The sequence below is a fragment of the Elephantulus edwardii genome, unplaced genomic scaffold (assembly GCF_000299155.1).
Source record: "Elephantulus edwardii isolate Elephantulus edwardi_28Jun2011 unplaced genomic scaffold, EleEdw1.0 scaffold00202, whole genome shotgun sequence".
Lineage (NCBI taxonomy): Eukaryota > Metazoa > Chordata > Mammalia > Macroscelidea > Macroscelididae > Elephantulus > Elephantulus edwardii.
The window spans coordinates 1642680-1659346 of record NW_006399952.1 but is presented as its reverse complement, the minus strand read 5'-3'; the positions used below and the strand labels follow the sequence as shown (position 1 = coordinate 1659346).

Sequence of the window (16667 nt, the reverse complement as noted above, 5' to 3'; positions counted from 1 at the left end):
AGGAAGAAAGAAAGAAAGAGAAAAACTACATGTGTGAAAATTAAAGATGATCGTGTTAAATTACAAAATGAAAGATGACTACCTCCTTTCATAACTGCCAAATAACTGATAAATATGGTCCAATAAAACTGATACATAACTTTAAAAATCACAGTAAGCATTGTTCTCACTTCATAGCTCCACATTCATTACTCCTAGATATAAATCATTAATGTGCAAAATAGTCAGCTCGTATAGTTTTTTGGCATTGACATAAAGGAAAAATGGCAAATTATAAGATAGTTGATGAGTGAGAAGTTTGTGTAAAAGAAGATGTGCCTAGAAGTAGAAGTCAAAAAGGGAAGAATACACTCAGCATTTCTCAACCTGAAAAAATTGAAGAAAAAAATAGTTCTAGACTCAAGTTGCAATAATGAAAGATTCTATGGGAAAAATATAGAATTGTACAGGAAAATATAAAAAAAAATACAGAGTCACTGTACTAAAAATAATTGGCTGTTGTTTAGCCATTTCAAATGGTAGCATATGATCAAGAACCCAAGGTTTTCAGCCCAAGCTGCACTGAAAGTATTGACATAATAAGTCTCCAGGAAATGACAAAATGCAAATTGTTGTTTCAACAAATGTATGCAACTTTAAAAGCAATTACTGGTCTATGCCAAGAAGTCTGGCCAACTGATTATAAGAAATTCCTATCTATATTCATTTCAAAGAAAAGTGATGCAATAGAATGCAGGGATTAGCAAATACTATCATTAGTATCACATTCAAGTAAAATGTTGCTGAAGCTAATTCAAATATAGGTACAGCAGTACATCCTCAGGGAGCTGCCAGAAATTCAAACTTGATTTAGAAGAGGATGTGAAACAAGGGAGATCATTACTGATGTCAGGGGAATCTTGATAAGAAGATCATAAGGATGTTTACCTGTGTTTTACTGATTATGCAAAAGCATTTAATTGTATGACTCTAACAAATTATGAGGAGGAATTTAAAAATACTTTAACTGTGCTTATGTGAAACTTGTTTATTGACTGAATGGCAAATGTTTGAGCCAGGGGATACTGTGCCGTTTAAAACCAAGAGATCTGTGTGTCAGAGTTGTACCCGTGCACTACACTTATTCAAATAAGCAACTGAACTCAGGAGCTGGACTTTATGAAGAACTTGGCATCAGGATTGGAGAATGACTTATAAACAACCCATGAAATCTATATTCCACAAACATGTTTGATGAAAGAATCACTTACTGATAAGATCAGACTATAGGATTCAGTGTGGTCGACACCTCACACATATAAAACACAACGAAACCAGTATACAATAAATAGAAGATGGATGGTGTCAAAGATTTAATTTTATTTGGATCTACAATCAACACCTATATAAGCGGCAGTTGAGAAATTGAATGGTATATTATGTTGGGAAAATCTGCTGAAAAAACAAAACAAACAAACAGAAACATCTTCAAAGAACTAAAATATAAGGAATTCACTTCAATGACTAAGGTGTGCCTGGCTCACACCATGCTGTTTTCAATTGTCTGTTACATGTGTGACAATCAGACAATGAATAAGCAAGATGGTAAAACAACTGATTCCCCTGAATGAGGGTGTTGGTGAAGAATGTTGAATCTCCTATGGAGTGACGTCACTAGGATGGCTGTCACTTAGTGTAGTAAGTCAGAAAGTCACCCTGCTCAAGGGCAGAGTGGCCCTGCCTCCCCCTGCTCATACACAAGGCTGACTTGCATGTCACCTCTCTGTCCAATGGCAGGCACAGCTATAAGCCCACCGTCCCAGTGACTGGTAGGTAATGGGAGCACAGAGACAAGTTACCACAGTGCATGCTGGGAGACTCCAATTTTAGTGATGCCAAGTGCCTTTGTGGCCCTTCCCCAGTAGTACCAGTCTTCCACAGTGTCAAGGTTCCTGAGGTCATTTTGGTGCCTCCCCCTCTAATAGTGCCAGGAAGCACAGTCTGCATTCTTTGCTTAAACTTAGTGAGACTATTAATACTGTGGACTATAAGAAGAATGAATAAATCTTTCTTGGAAGAACTACAAGCAGAAAGGTCGTTAGTAATGTTTATTACCTTTTTTTAAGACAAATCATTATAGATGGAGAAAAGATTGACACTCTCAACTAATTCATTTTACTTAGATCCTAAACCCCTACTCATGGTAATAGCAGTCAAGAAATTGAAAAATGTATTGCATTGGGAAAATTTGCTGTCAAGGAATTCTAAAAGAGCTGAAGAGTAACAATGTCAGTTTAAAGACTAAGGTGTGGCTGATCCAAGCCATGGTATTTTTAGTTGATCCCTATGCAACTAAAAGTTGGACTCCCAATGCCTCTGAGCTGTGGTAGTGGTGAAGAGTGTTGAATATACTGTAGACTTCCAAAAGAACAAGCAAATCTATCTTGGAGGAAGTGCAGGCAGCATGCTCCTTAGGGAAAAGGAGGTGAAATTTCATGTCATGTATTTTGGGTATCAGAAGAGACCAATCCTTGGGAAAAGATATCATGCTGGGGAAGGTGGAGGGTCAGGAAAGAGAGGAAGACGCTTAACAATTTGGATTAATACAGTGACTGTCATGGTGGGTTAGAACATCTCCGGAAACATGGGGATGGCACAGGAAAGGGCGAGGTTCGGAGGTGTTGTTCACAGGGTCACCGTGAGTCACAGCAAACAGTTCATAATAACAACAGCAACGTAAGACTTAAAGGTCAACAATTTTGTAAAAAATGAAAATATGAAGATAAAGGAACAGGGGAAATAGAGCAATAAAACGGAATAAAGAGAAGGCAATTAAAGACTGTTGACAGTGTCAATGAACAATTGTACAGCACTTGTCACACAGGATTCTAACTTGCAGTATAAACATTAACCAAACATTCTGTAAAATATACAAAAGAAGAAAGGATAGAATCATAAAGTTTTAACCTTTTAATGATATATGTAAACTTGGATTACAAAAAAAAAAGTGGTAGTTGCAACTAACTATGGGGCTATTTTTAAAAAATAAATTTCTGCAGAAACACACGCATAGTCATTCTGGTACCAGCTCTCTGGCAACGTCTTCTGGTGTGACTCTCAGTCCCCATTCTCCCATAATCAATGCCACTGGAAAGCAGGAAGGAAGGACAGACAAAAAGGAATAGAAAAGATCAGATGCATCACTTAGAATAGCATTTTTGGAAAAAAATTAACTTCATGCTCTATGAACCTTGTATTCTGTTTGCTATCTGCTGTTAATGATTGCCAACTTGTTTAACATTAACAGTGTCTAAAGCTCAATTTTTTTGGAAAGGGTGGGTGTAGGGGGTAGAGGTTACTGGTAACCTTCAAGGAAAAACTTTTTTCTGGTCATAAGATTTTTCAGTTAAGTCCAATATGCAACACCAAAAGAGCAGAGAAGCAAAAAGAATGTATGTGGGAGTAGAATTAACATTTTATTGTAGCATCTCTCAAAGCTACCTGTTCTACTGGAGTAGTGACTATTTCTGCCATGACCTAAGTAATTAACAGTTTAAGCTTAGACCGGGGGACATCAGCAGAGCTGTGGAGGAAGGGCACCTCGATCAGCAAATTGTGGAAAAAGCATTGGATCTATTCCCTTCTCTGTGCCGTGCAGAAGACAGGAAGGATGAGTCGAGAGTGGGAAGGGAATCATTTCACTTTACATCTAAGAAGGGAATCATTTCACTTTATGTCTAAGTTTCCTTGATCGTTTTGCCTCCAGAGATTCTAATATATGAGAAATAATGTTTAAAAGAAACTAGAGATCATTAAGTTGGATAAAAAGAAGCAGTAACTTTAAAATTACATGTGTGTTTTGAAAAGCACTGTGGCAATTGGACAATTAAAACAGACATTGGGGGGGAAGAAGAACAAACTGGGGAGGAGGGTGGAGAAAACAGTGTAACAATGAATGAATGAAAACCCAAAATCTCTGTAAATGTTCATTAAAACTAATAAAATTTAATTTAAAAAATTGCATGTATGTATGTATGTAAAATATGTGCTTCCTTATTCTATTCAAACAATCGCTTTTTGATTTATGTACAGATTTCACATTAACACAATTAAGTGTTCTGGGATTAAGTGTTCTGGGAATACAAGTAAGTGTTTTGGTAACAAGAGAACACTGCAGGGTTTAAAAGTAGGAAAGGTGTCCATCATTATTTTTATTTATAATAATTATATAAAATCTTTACCTGATGTAAAATTGTATTTTATAAAGATGTAAAATATATTTCTATACTATACAATATATTTTATTTATAAAAACAATATTTTATAACTATAAAGTATATTTATATAAAGGAGTTGCTCTGCCAATTCAGAGGAACTCAGTTCAAATCCACCAGCAGGGGAAAAACAGTCTCTTCCCATGTGATTTTCTATCTCTGAAAGCCTACTGGAGAGGGTTTTGAGGAGATAAAAGTCAATTCCAACTTGTTGATACACAATAACAATAACATAAAAGTATATTGAAAAACAGAAAATCATATTTTATAAGCAATACATTTAAAAACATATTTAATAAGTAATAAATATTAGAAACAGCATAAGAACATTTTATAAGTAATAAAGTAAGTATTAGAAACAACATAAAAGACTCATCCTGCTATCCCTTTGTAATTTTTTAAAATCACAATATTTTAGACTGATAATACTTTCAAAGAATTTAAGCTCAAAAGAGACAGATGAACACCCGTGAATTACTCTCCTCCAGCCCTCTGGGCGGTAACTCCCATCACCAGTTGCCTATGTCTTCATTTTCACATTAAAGTTATTGTGTTTCCTTTAGCTATAGGCAAAAACTGCACTTTCTCCTCTTACTTTGTGCCATTTCACAGTCTTCTCCACTTTGTACCATATCACAGCCTTCTACTACATTTTCACTTGGTTAACCTTCCAAGCGAAAAGGGCTCTAGGCACAATATCCTCCAGTAAGTCTTCCTCAGTTTTATACAACTGTGGTAAAGAAGCTGCACTGCAATCCCAAAGGCACATGGTCCAAATCCCCCAGCAGCTCTAAAAGAGAAAAGATGGGCAATCTCCTCCCTAACAATTAACTGCCTCTGAAAACTAGAGGAACAGCTATGAGTCAGTTCTAACTCAACAATATACAACAACAAGAAGAAAGATCTTAAAAGAGCAAAAATGGTTTACTAGTTCATCTAATACAATATGAATTCAGGAATGCATGAAACACAATGTACATGAGTGATACACAATATATACATATATATATATAGAGTATGCAAACCAATATAAAAAAATATAGTGGGGGGGAGAATCTTGCTGGAGAGTCAGCCACAGGTTGGTTCTAACTCAGCAGCAATGGGAAGGGCTTGTTTGGTTAGTTTGTATTGGTAAAATGAAGCCTTTGTGGGGGAAGAAGCCTTGGTGGCATCATAGCTGAGCAGCTGGTTGCTAATTAAAGGGTTGTGGTTTGCTCTCAGCGAAGAGCTCCATGTTGAAAGACCTGTCAAACGGCTCCAATAAATTCTGTTGTTGTTTGTTGTCATTAGGTTGGTTGCAACTCACAGTGACCCTATAGGACAGAGAAGAACTGTCCTCCCAGCGCTCCTGAACCACAGTCTTAATGGGAGCAGATCACCAGGTCTGTTCCCCCTGGGGGGCCACGGGTGAAACATAACACTCACAGCCCAGAAAACTCCATGAGGCGGTTCCTCTCTTCTCCACACAGGGTCTCTATGAATTGAAATAGGTTTCATATCCTCTAACAACAGCCCATTGTGAAAATGCTGGCCAGAGTGCGGAGGGATTAGAACACTTACACCGCTGGTCTCTGATTTTTTCTCACTGCCGTCGAGTCAGAACCAACATATATGCTGACCCTCTAGCATGATTTCCTTTGTGAAGTCTTTCCCTATCTTTTGCCCATTTTCTTATTTGGTTATCAGTCTTTTTTTTACTTGTGATTTTAATGAAAGTTTCCAAAAGTGGTGCATTTTTATTCACTGATGCATTTTTCTCCCTCCCTCATTTTTTCCCTTCCCCCAATTAACTTTGCAATGCATCTCTTGTTCCTGATCGTTAATTGTAATACATAGAATATCTAATCACTCATTCTTTTCATACAGTCCTTTCCTTCATCTGTTTCAGTGCAGTGTTCATTATCTATCTATTCTTCCTGTTCTCCTCCCCCACCCCTGTCAATCTATTTTATAATAGCAGTGTTATGCAGTATTTGTCTTTCTGTGACTGAGATATTTCACTCAGTATAATGTATTCCAGACTCACCCATGCCATGTACTGTTTTACAACTTCAATGTTGTTCCGTGCTTTGTAATATTCCATTGTGTGGCTGTACCACACTTAACCTATCCATTCATTTGCTGACAGTTAGGTTACTTCCATTTCTTCACTATTGTTAATAACACAGCAATAAACAAAGGGATGCATACATCTGTTTGCATCACAGCTCTGGTTTCTTTAGGGTATACTCCTAGTAGAGGGATTGGCAGTCAGAGAAACTAAAATCAAAACAATGAGATACCATCTCACCCCAGTAGCAGTAGCAAAGTTTAATAGCACAGAAAGCAATAAAAAAGGATGTGGGGAGATTGGGAACTCTCATGCACGGTTGATGGGACTGTGAAATGGTGCAACCACTCTGGAAGGCACTTCTTCAAAAAGCTGAACAGAAAAATCTCATATGGCCAGCTATTCCACTGCTAGGAATATACTGCAAGAAAAATGGATTTGAAGCATGACGGAGACATGTACAATTACAATATTATTCACAACAGCAAGAAAATGGAAGCCCAAATGCCCATCAACAAATGAAAAGACTGAGAAATTGTGGCATTCAAAATGACTTTCCTAGTCATTAAATTTAACTTTTCCATGTGGATTGGTGGGATTCTGTAAAAAAGTTGTGTTCGCCTATCCACACAGGGATTGGGTAGTCCCACCAATCCACAAGAGCATTCACTATAATCTCTCCTTTAAATTGAGCAGGTCCAGCAGTAGGAAGGATTATCCTTGACAGCAAAGAAAAAACAAAAGAATGTAGCATGTCTTTCAGGCCAGTTCTTGCTCCAGCTAGACCTATGGTGGCAGAAGCCATGGCTAAAGTATAACCAGACAGCCAATATGAGATGGAGCTGACCTTGAAACTGCTTTCTCCCACAGACAGAAAGAGAGCCAAGCTGTGAGGAAGGGCAGGGGGTAGCTGGCCTAAAGTCATGAGACTCAAGGCTAAGGTGCCCACGAACACATTTTGGAAGCTGTTCTGCCTGTATTATGCTACCTATATTAATAGCCTTTTTTCTTCCCCAATATAGTTCTGTGCGGTCCGTGGCCGATCACATCAGTTTTGAACCCAGGAAAGCAGTAAAGATTGGTGTTGGGATGAACTGAAAGATGTGCTAGAGCATAGGGGATATGTGTGACCTCATGGAAATTGGTTTTGTGTTGCTGATCTTGTTTCCAGGGACACATTCCGTTTGTGAAGTTGGCAAAGGTCAGATATTGCTGTCCCCATGTGGCCTTGCTCTTTTTACAGTAGTACTTTCACACAATGGAATACTAAGTACTATGCAATACCAAAGAACAATGATTTCATAAAACACTGTATAACATGGGAAAGTTTAAAGAGCATTATGCTGAGTAAACTAACTCAGCCTCAAAAAGACAAATATTGCAGAAGACCATTATTATAAATATAGAAGGATACTAGTAAGGTGTATATAAATGTCCAAGAGAGAAAGCAGGCAGAAAATGGGAAAGAGAAGAATCCCTAGGATAGCAGAATTTAATGGGTAGGTGTTGGGGTGGGTTAGGGAACAGGGAAGATTCAATGGGTACTCAAAAAGACAGATAACAATAGCATAGATTAATAGTAAATTGATTGTATGAAACAAAATGCAAATGAAATAAAAATGCAATGTACCTGAATGAAACACAATGTATGTGAATTATTGTACAAAAATGAATTTTAAAAAGTTGAAAATAGAATTAACATTTGAATTCGCAATCCCTCTAGCAGGTATAGAGCCTGAGCCATGCATGCCATAACCAGACAGATGCACATTCAGGTTCATTGCAGCATTATTCACAGTAGCAAAGAGATGAAAAGAGCCAGAGCGTCCACTGTAAGGTTCATAGATAAAGGAACTACGACACATTCACACAGTGGAGTACTATGCAACATTTAAAGAAAAAAAAAAGAATGAAAAAAATAATGTATAACACAGAAAACCTAGAGGACGGTATGTTAAATGAAGCAAGCTTGTCACAAAAGGACAGATATTGCCCAAGAAAGTTAAAGAAAGGTTTACACACAAAATCCTTTTTGAGGGATGAGAAGGGAGAGAAAGGAGAGTAAAAATTAATAAATAGATGTTAGAAAATTATTAAGATGGGTAAAGGGGCAGGAAATATACAATAAGGGTATGATCAGACATTGTGGATAAATGTCATAAAACGGATAGTCAGTGTTTAAAATGTGTAGGAATTACTGGATGAAAATTCTGCAGAATCTGTAACCTTTCACTCAAATCACAATTTTTAAAGTTGTTTTTTTTTAAAAAAGAACCTTTTATGATTCTTTTTTGTGATATCAGTCATGAAGTATATTTTCTCACCTTGTCTGACCTTAACATCCAAATCCTAATGACACAGAGATATTAGTGAATTCAGAAAAATTTTGGGTCTAATTCTGTGTTCAACAACTCAACATATAACTTGTTGAGAGTCTAGACTACGGGGCTAAGTGGAACCAACTTGTGCCAAAGGAGGCTCACCTGCTCACTCCACCACGTCACCGCCACGTGAAGGCTGTAGTCGCAGCAGACTTTGGGGTCAGCCCAGCTTCTCCACGTCTCGAAGGCCTCTATGAGGGAGCCGCCTTTCTGAGGAATGGCAAAATCGATGATCATCGTGGTGCCTCCTGCCAGAGCAGCCTGAAATCACAAGGTGGGTTCAACAGGTCAGTCATCCACCTCTTAACCAACCCATTTGCCACCTGGAAGGATGCAGTTGCACATGTGAGCTCTTCACTAAGGCCAGAAGGGTTCCGGCAATTGCACAATAGTGCTGCCTATGTAATGAGTCTAAAGGGATAAGCACAGACTTTCTAGAAATTAAAGTTTGATGTATTCAGACTGCTGTAACATTTGCAGAAAATAAATAAAACATACATACATACATAAAAAAAGGAAGGAAGAAAGACGTGTCTTGGGAAATGAAAAAGGTTTTCAGTCCTCTAAAACCCAAGTCTAGAATGGTACTTTAAAGAAAAGCGAAAATAGAGCAGACTGTAAAATCTTTTTCTTTTCCAGAAACTATATTCTGAATTAGAAAATCCCTATAGAATTAGGGTTAATCATGGTGCATCTGTCCCCAAGGCCACACGATCCATGCAGGATTCCTGCGGTGGCCTCCTCACCCCAGTGACTCTTTAATCTTTGTTTTTACGTCTGTTTCTGGTAATCCATCTTTACTGCTGTGGTCATGGTACAGACCTTTCCCATCTTCCACCTTGTCTATTCTCCCTTCACTGGTCTTTACATCATCAGTCCCCACCCCGAACACTCACACTTACCCCAATTTAAGGAAATCTCTGAGTAGCTCAAATAGCTCAATGCATGACTACTGGCTAAAAGGCTGGAAGTTCAAACACACCCATAGGTGCCTCAAAAGAAAGGCCTGGCGTTCTGTTCCCACAAAGTCACAGCATTTGAAAACTCCCATGGAGTAATTCCACTCAGCATAACACAGAATCCACAAACAACCAAATTCTAGTCCAAAACCCCTTGCTGTGACAGGAAGAGAGTATTCCCAAAACACAATAATGAGGTCTTGACTGCAAAGCTTCAATCTGAATGCTTCTCACTGCCTCAGAAAGAAAATCTTCCGTTCTGGGTGGAAAGGAGACTTATTTCTTAGATGACAGTGAACTTCTGTTAAGGGTGATGGACAAATCTGGAAACAGATACTGATGATGGTTGTATAACAAGATGAATGTGATTCATGTCACTGAATGTGCATGCAAAAAGAGTCGAAAACAGCAAACATTTGCACCTTCTGGGGAGGAGGGGGATTTAACCATATTAACACCATTTACAGGTTCTGCGTGACCTCAGCTCTTGGCCTGCTCCTGGGCATACTATATTCCATTACTTTATGACTCATTTAAAAACTAAGTTGCTCAGTGTCTTAGACTAATTATTTAAATTAACTGCAGATAAAATGAAATCACAAGGTGGTTAATGTGCTTTTAATTGTTGTACTCAAACACTGTGGGGGAAGGAAACGAACGTAGGCAGAGAGGTATATTAAGAACAAAAGTTGGAGGCTGAGCCATGAGCTTCAGGGTACAAAGCCTGGACCCAATACATATTCGCTGCAGTACCTTGGCAGTTTCTTAACTTCTCCATGCCTGAATTCCTTATCTGTGAGGTGAGAAAAATAACTGTACTCTCAACTGCATATAACAAAACCATATTTTTAGTTAGAAGGATTAAATGATATATAAAGTGATTAGACTCGTGTTTGACCCATAACCATTGTTTTATAAGCTTCAGCTGTTATTACCAAGTTGTATCATGAGCCTTTGGATTTGCCAAGTGGCACAAATTATTAATCACTTGACTACTAACCAGAAAGTTGGCAGCTCAAATCCACTTAGAGTTACCTCTAAAGACAGACTTGGTCTCCCACCTCTGAAAAATCAGCTACTCAAAAGTCTAAGGACAAAAATTCTACTCTTAACATACGTTGGAATCACTATGCACCAAGTAGTTTGGATTTTTATCTTGGGCTTTTGGATTGATGCTTCAGAATCAGGGATCTTTCTACTCTTCAGACATTGCCTCGTCTCCTTACTAGACTTGTGATCACATTATAACACAGAAGGGGACGCTGCCACTAGCTTGCCAAGAGGCTACAACTGCATACTCTTCATCACTCATGCCCACAGCCATCCAGATAATTAGGAGGATTCCTAATCAGGCTTCATTGCAAATCTTCCACCTTTATAAGTAACTGCTGCCATTGTTACTATGTACCATGCAGTCAGAACTCACTCATAGCTGACCCTCCAGCAGGTTTTCAGAGGCAAGTCAATTGCACAGAAGTAGACTGACCCTCTTTCTCCAGAGGAGGGGCAGGTGGCTTTGAACTGCATGACTTTAGGTTTGGCAGCACAATCCGTTACCATTAGGCCACCAGAGCTGCTTTCTAAAGAACTAGAAGCAGAAAAGGAAGAAGTGAGGACCCCAAGCTCTGTTACAAGGAAAAGTCTCTAAACTAATGTGTTTTTGCTTCCACAAATCTATTACTTTAGGATGGACTCCTTTATTCACAAACCAACAAATCAGAACATCCTGTTCTCAGACTAGATTAGACATTTCCAATATTCATTTAATTGTACTTAGTATTGGATGTTTTTAGATTCACTTCATAAAAAACCATCAGGATTTACCTAACATTTGAAGAGTGAAGAGGGGTTAGCGGAAAGACAGCAATGACATGAATAATTCTTTCATATTCCTATAAACCTAATTGTTTCTTTTGTTTTTCACTCCTGATTGACTCCTCCACACTTTTATTTGTCACTTAGCCAAACAAAATACATTTACCTTTCCTAATCTTGGCTCATAAATCAATTCTTTCAGCTCCTAATTACTTTGGCTGCTCGCCCTTGAAAACCTTCCAATTTATCTAAAACCTTCTTTACAGGGGGCAGGGAAGCATGTGCTAGCTCAGGTGCAAGTGATGAAACAGAAATCAAGATAAGCTTTAAGCAGCGGGAGTCAGAATGTTACATAACACAAGACTTTACTTAAGAATGCAGCATTCGGTTGGAAATTAGTATTGAAAGCATGGTCACTCCAAATTTTCATTTCTAAGCAAGTGGCTCTGCATCACCAAAATCAATCACAAGATCTGCTCAGCCCAAGAAAACAAAACAAAAAAACAAACAAAAAAAACCCAAACAACCCAACAGGGCAACTGAGATGTATGGAGAAAAACACTTGGCTGAGTTGTCCATTTGCTCATTTTCCTAAGGTGTACCAAAAGCAAACTTCATGATCTCAATCGATGTTTCAACTCCAGAAGCATGTTCACGGTCATGAAGATGTTCTTCACGTACACGTGTCCTCTCAACAACTGTCCTTTTGCTCACCACCTCCAAGATCAAATTCGTAATCACAACACCATCCATGCAGCTGTACAAACCAGAGGCTTGACTAAGTCTTGCTAACATCTCCGTATCCTCAGATCCAATCTATGAGCAATCCCTCTTGAAGTTATTTCTTTTTTGAATTTTTTTATTACTTTTAATGAAAGTTTACAGAGACTTTGGAATTCCATTCATTCATTGTTGCACTTTTCTCCCTGCCCACCCCTCCCCCCAGTTCACTCTTCTCTTTGAAAAGTAAAATAAAAATTCTTTCATTTTTATAAAATCCCTTCTCTCAAAGTCCACTTCACTATGCGGCCTTTGTTCTGGACTCTGTCATGACAATAATACCTAATAATGTATCCCTTTTAAACAGTTCTCTCCCTTATCTGTTTCAATGCAGTTTATGTCATTTATCCCATCTTTCTCAGTCTCCCCCACAACCCCGACGTCAGTCCTGTTTTACAACAGTGGCACTATGTAGTATTTGTCCTTTTGTGCTGAGATACTTCACTCAGCATGATGTCCTTCAGGGTCACCCATTTTGTATATAATGTTTCATGAGTTGCGTGTTTTTTCAATGCAGCATAGTATTCCATTGTGTGAATATATCAGAGCTTATCTATCCATTCGTTTGTTGATGAGCACTTAGGTTGTTTTCGACTCTGCTATTGTGAACAAAGCCACAATAAACACGGGTGTGTATTGAGGTTATTTCTTATATCCTCCATTAATTTCCCCACCTCCAAAATCTTCACCTCTACTGACCAATCCCACATCTTCTTCCAACTGGATTAATACAGCAGTCTTTTCACTCTTATTTCACTTCCAGCTCGCATCATGATTTCTACCTCTAAACTTTCAATTATTTCCATTTTGCTCTTGTTGTTGTTGTGTATCCTCATGTCAGAATTGACCCACAGGTGACTGTGGTGTTGGTCTACAAGTTGACTCTCTTAGCCATTATAGTTAGCCTCATCTAATCTCTAACTACCTTAACTATAGACACATGGTCTGGCAAATCATCATTTTCTTGCAAATTACCAACAGCTGTGGGACTAGAATAAGAAAAAGAGTGCTTCCAACACTGGGTTGCAAGACTTGAGGAAGATTGGAGCAAGATCCTGGTGGTAGAGAGACTTTGGCACTGCTGTGGAGAAACTGGAAGATATGATCTGAGCCTCTTGCATTTATTCTGGCCACAGTTAAAAGTGTTTGCTGTTCTTGCTGGATGCTTGAAGAAGCCAACGTATAACTACCTTGAGGCAAATAGTGCTGGATGATTTGAATCTGTGTTGCTGAACTGAAACCAGAGCCTGTGCTAATTGAGGAATTGTGCCTTGGAACTGCGGGCTAAAACCTGGATTTGTTTTGGGAGATATTCTTTGCTTCATCTACTCTCAACTTAATTCCCTAGTAAACCCCATTCTCAGTCCCTCAGCTGTGAGTCTGTGAGTCAGTAACAAATAAACGAACCTCTTGATGTTGGTGTGTCTATGGGCCTGGGCTGTGTTTTTTGCTCTGGGGCAGTGAGGGACTGTGTGCTCTTTTTACTCCCTCTGGCCACTTCAGAGAGATACTCATGGTGCTGTGCCCTAGTCCCATTTCTCCCCCTCCTCTTTAGAAAGTGACCCTACAGTGGGTTTTCAGAGGCAGTAAACTGCATAGGAGGAAACTGCCCATCTTTTTACTGCAGAGCAGCTGTTTTATTTGAACCATGTTCCTTTGGGATTGCAGTGTAATTTTTTTACCACTAGGCCACCCAAGCTCCTTCTTCTGGTTGTTGCTGTTGTCGTTAGGTGTCAAGTTGAGTAGGACTCCTAGTGATCCTATGAACAGCAGATCTGAACCCTGTCCTATCCCATACCATTCTCACAATCTCTGACATACCTGAGCTCATTGCTGCAGTCACTGTGTCAATCTATATGGTGAAGGTTCTTCCTCTCCTTCGCCATTCCTCCATCCCTCTAAGCATGATGTCCCTCTCCAAGGAATAGCTTCTCCTAGCAACATGCCCAACGTCTGTGAGATGAAGCTATCATCTTTGCCTCCAAGGAGCACTCCAGCTGTGCCTTCACCAAGACATATCTGTCTGTTCTTTTGGCGTTCTATGGGCTATTTAGCACTCTTCAACAGCACTAAAACTCAGAGGCATACTTTTCCCCCATGTCATCCTTATTTATTGTCCAGCTCTCAGATGCATAGCAAGTGATTAAAAGACCATGACCTAAATCAGGTGCATCTTAATCCTCAAATGGAAACCATCATTCCTCACTAATTAGGAGAGGTCCCTGACTATAGACTTTGCCAGTGCAATATGTCTCCTGATCGTCTGAGCACCTTAGGATAAAGACAATTATCATAGATTCCATAAGAATGTGTGATCTAAACCTTAGTTTGGCCTTATATTGTGTTATCTCCCTACTAAATCAATCTCTGCACCCTAGTGGCACTGTCCTCATCTGTGGTCTAAGAACTCTGGGTTCCGTCCTATTTCAGAAGGAACCTATGTACCTCTCCCCCTTTTTCACTCCTCTATCTAGCCCAGTGGTCCTTCACTCTAACTGCACATTAGAATAATTTGGGGACATTTTTGCCACATCCCCTGGAGAAGCTGTTTTAATTGATGTCATCTTGGCATTCCCAGTGTCCATTACAATCACTGACATAGTGATATTTTGTAAGTATTTAAGACAGAAAGGAAGAACTATTATGTCTGGCCTTAAAACTGAGACTGAATAACTATCACGGTTCACAGTTCCAATGCAGACATTTGCTAGCTAGCCCTGACATGCAGTTCCACACATCCTAATGTGAATCCAGATTTGAAATGTAGACCATGGGTACACCAGATGCTAGAAGCTCAGTTTTGTCCAAAGCCTGCTACCTAATAAGTGTTGACTAGGATTTAAAAAACAAAAACAACCAACATGGAATTCTAGACCATTTTTATGCTTCTTAGAGAATTCTTTCCATTTGAAAAAAGGTATTGCTTGCTTTTGTTTGTTTGTTTGTTTTGAGCTCACTTTTAAGATTTTTGCTATAAACATCAACCGGCTCATTGGGACTTACCAATAGAGCTATGGAATTTTCCTGTTAGATACAAAGAAAGCGTCTCCTCAAAGTGTTAGTTGGTTGTGTGAGAAGAAGTGAGGGGACAAAGCAGAGTTGAAGTGTAAACTGTAGGCATTCTCAAGTCCGACAGAAAGAGGTGTTACCCAGCTCTGCAGCCTCTTCACAATCAGCTGCATTATCACGGTGACTAAGGCCTAGTGGGTAAGGAGCTGCCCTGCCAACCCAAAGGCAGGCGGTTTGTGTCCACCAGCTACTCCTCAGGACAAAGATGAGAAGTCTCTTCCTGTGAAATTTACAGCCTTAGAAAAACTTCTGGAGGAAGAACTGTGAGCTGATTCTGACTCAACAGCAATGAGTTTGAGGGTTCTTTAAAGTGCATTTTGTGTCTCTTCCAAACTAGGGAGCTTGTGTTACATCATGCCCGTGAACACACTCCACTGGGCTCTGGACAGCTTTCTTTTTCTTTTCATTATTATGCTTTGAGTAGAAGTTCACAGAGCAATTGGTTTTCCAATCAATTATTCATATGCATTTTGCTTTGTGGTGTTAATCATATTCCCCACATAGTAACAGGGCTCCTTCCACTTCCTCCTTGTACCCTCATTGCTCTTCATTGTTCTATCCTACCACTTCCTGCCAGCTGACACCCTCTCTCTGGACAAATACTGCCCTTCTGCTCTTGTGTGACTGACTGCTCTAAAGAGTAGCACCCTCTGCTAGGATTATCTGTTAATATTCGCCTTAACAGAGCCACATAGGTGAGCTCAGTTTCCAACTCAAAGGGTTACGGAGAGCTAGAGTCTTAGGGATCCCACTAGTCTCAATTAGATTCGTGAGCCTCATCTTCATGTCATTTTGAGCTACAGTCCACATTTTTCTTCTGCTGCGTCCTGAACCATCTACTGTGAAGGCTCACAGTTCAAGGCCATCAGCTGCACCATGGGAGAATCTCCTCTCCTGCTATTAACTGCTTCTGAAAACCTGCCAGAGGTCAGCTATGGGTCAGTTCTGACTTGAAGGTAAACAACCACAAGGACTTTGATTCCCCCTCACCCTTTCTTTATCTGGACAGGGAGAAAACAATAGTTGCCCCTAAGATCGCTGCTTTTAAAGACTCTACTTCTTACTTATCATAGTAGGATGTAGAAAATGGATTTTCTGGGCTGTGCCATGCCAACTGACCCCTGAAGGTATGGTGTTGAGAACTAAGAACTAGCAACTCATTGCCTCAAGGTGTTTACTTATGGTAAAGAAGTTTAAAGCTTAAAAAAAAAAGTTTAGAGTTTATTGCTTTTCCCCCTGTTCTGAAATGTTTTCCACAGTGAATTTTTAAAGCAGATAGGCAGGCCTTTCTTTCTATTTAGTCAGTCTGGACCTTCAGCAGAAGTAAGTCTCTGCTACAAATGTCCTTCCTAGTCTGAGC

General features: G+C 39.3%; 1 protein-coding gene across 1 annotated transcript in view; it reads right to left on the bottom strand.

The window, feature by feature from the left end:
- DPYS (dihydropyrimidinase) overlaps positions 1-16667 on the bottom strand; it is a 128382-nt gene that overhangs the window by 95318 nt on the left and 16397 nt on the right. Inside the window, exon 2 of the mRNA XM_006897168.1 lies at positions 8787-8945. Within this exon, the coding sequence (XP_006897230.1) occupies positions 8787-8945 (159 nt within the window). The remainder of the gene's footprint in view (positions 1-8786; positions 8946-16667) is intronic.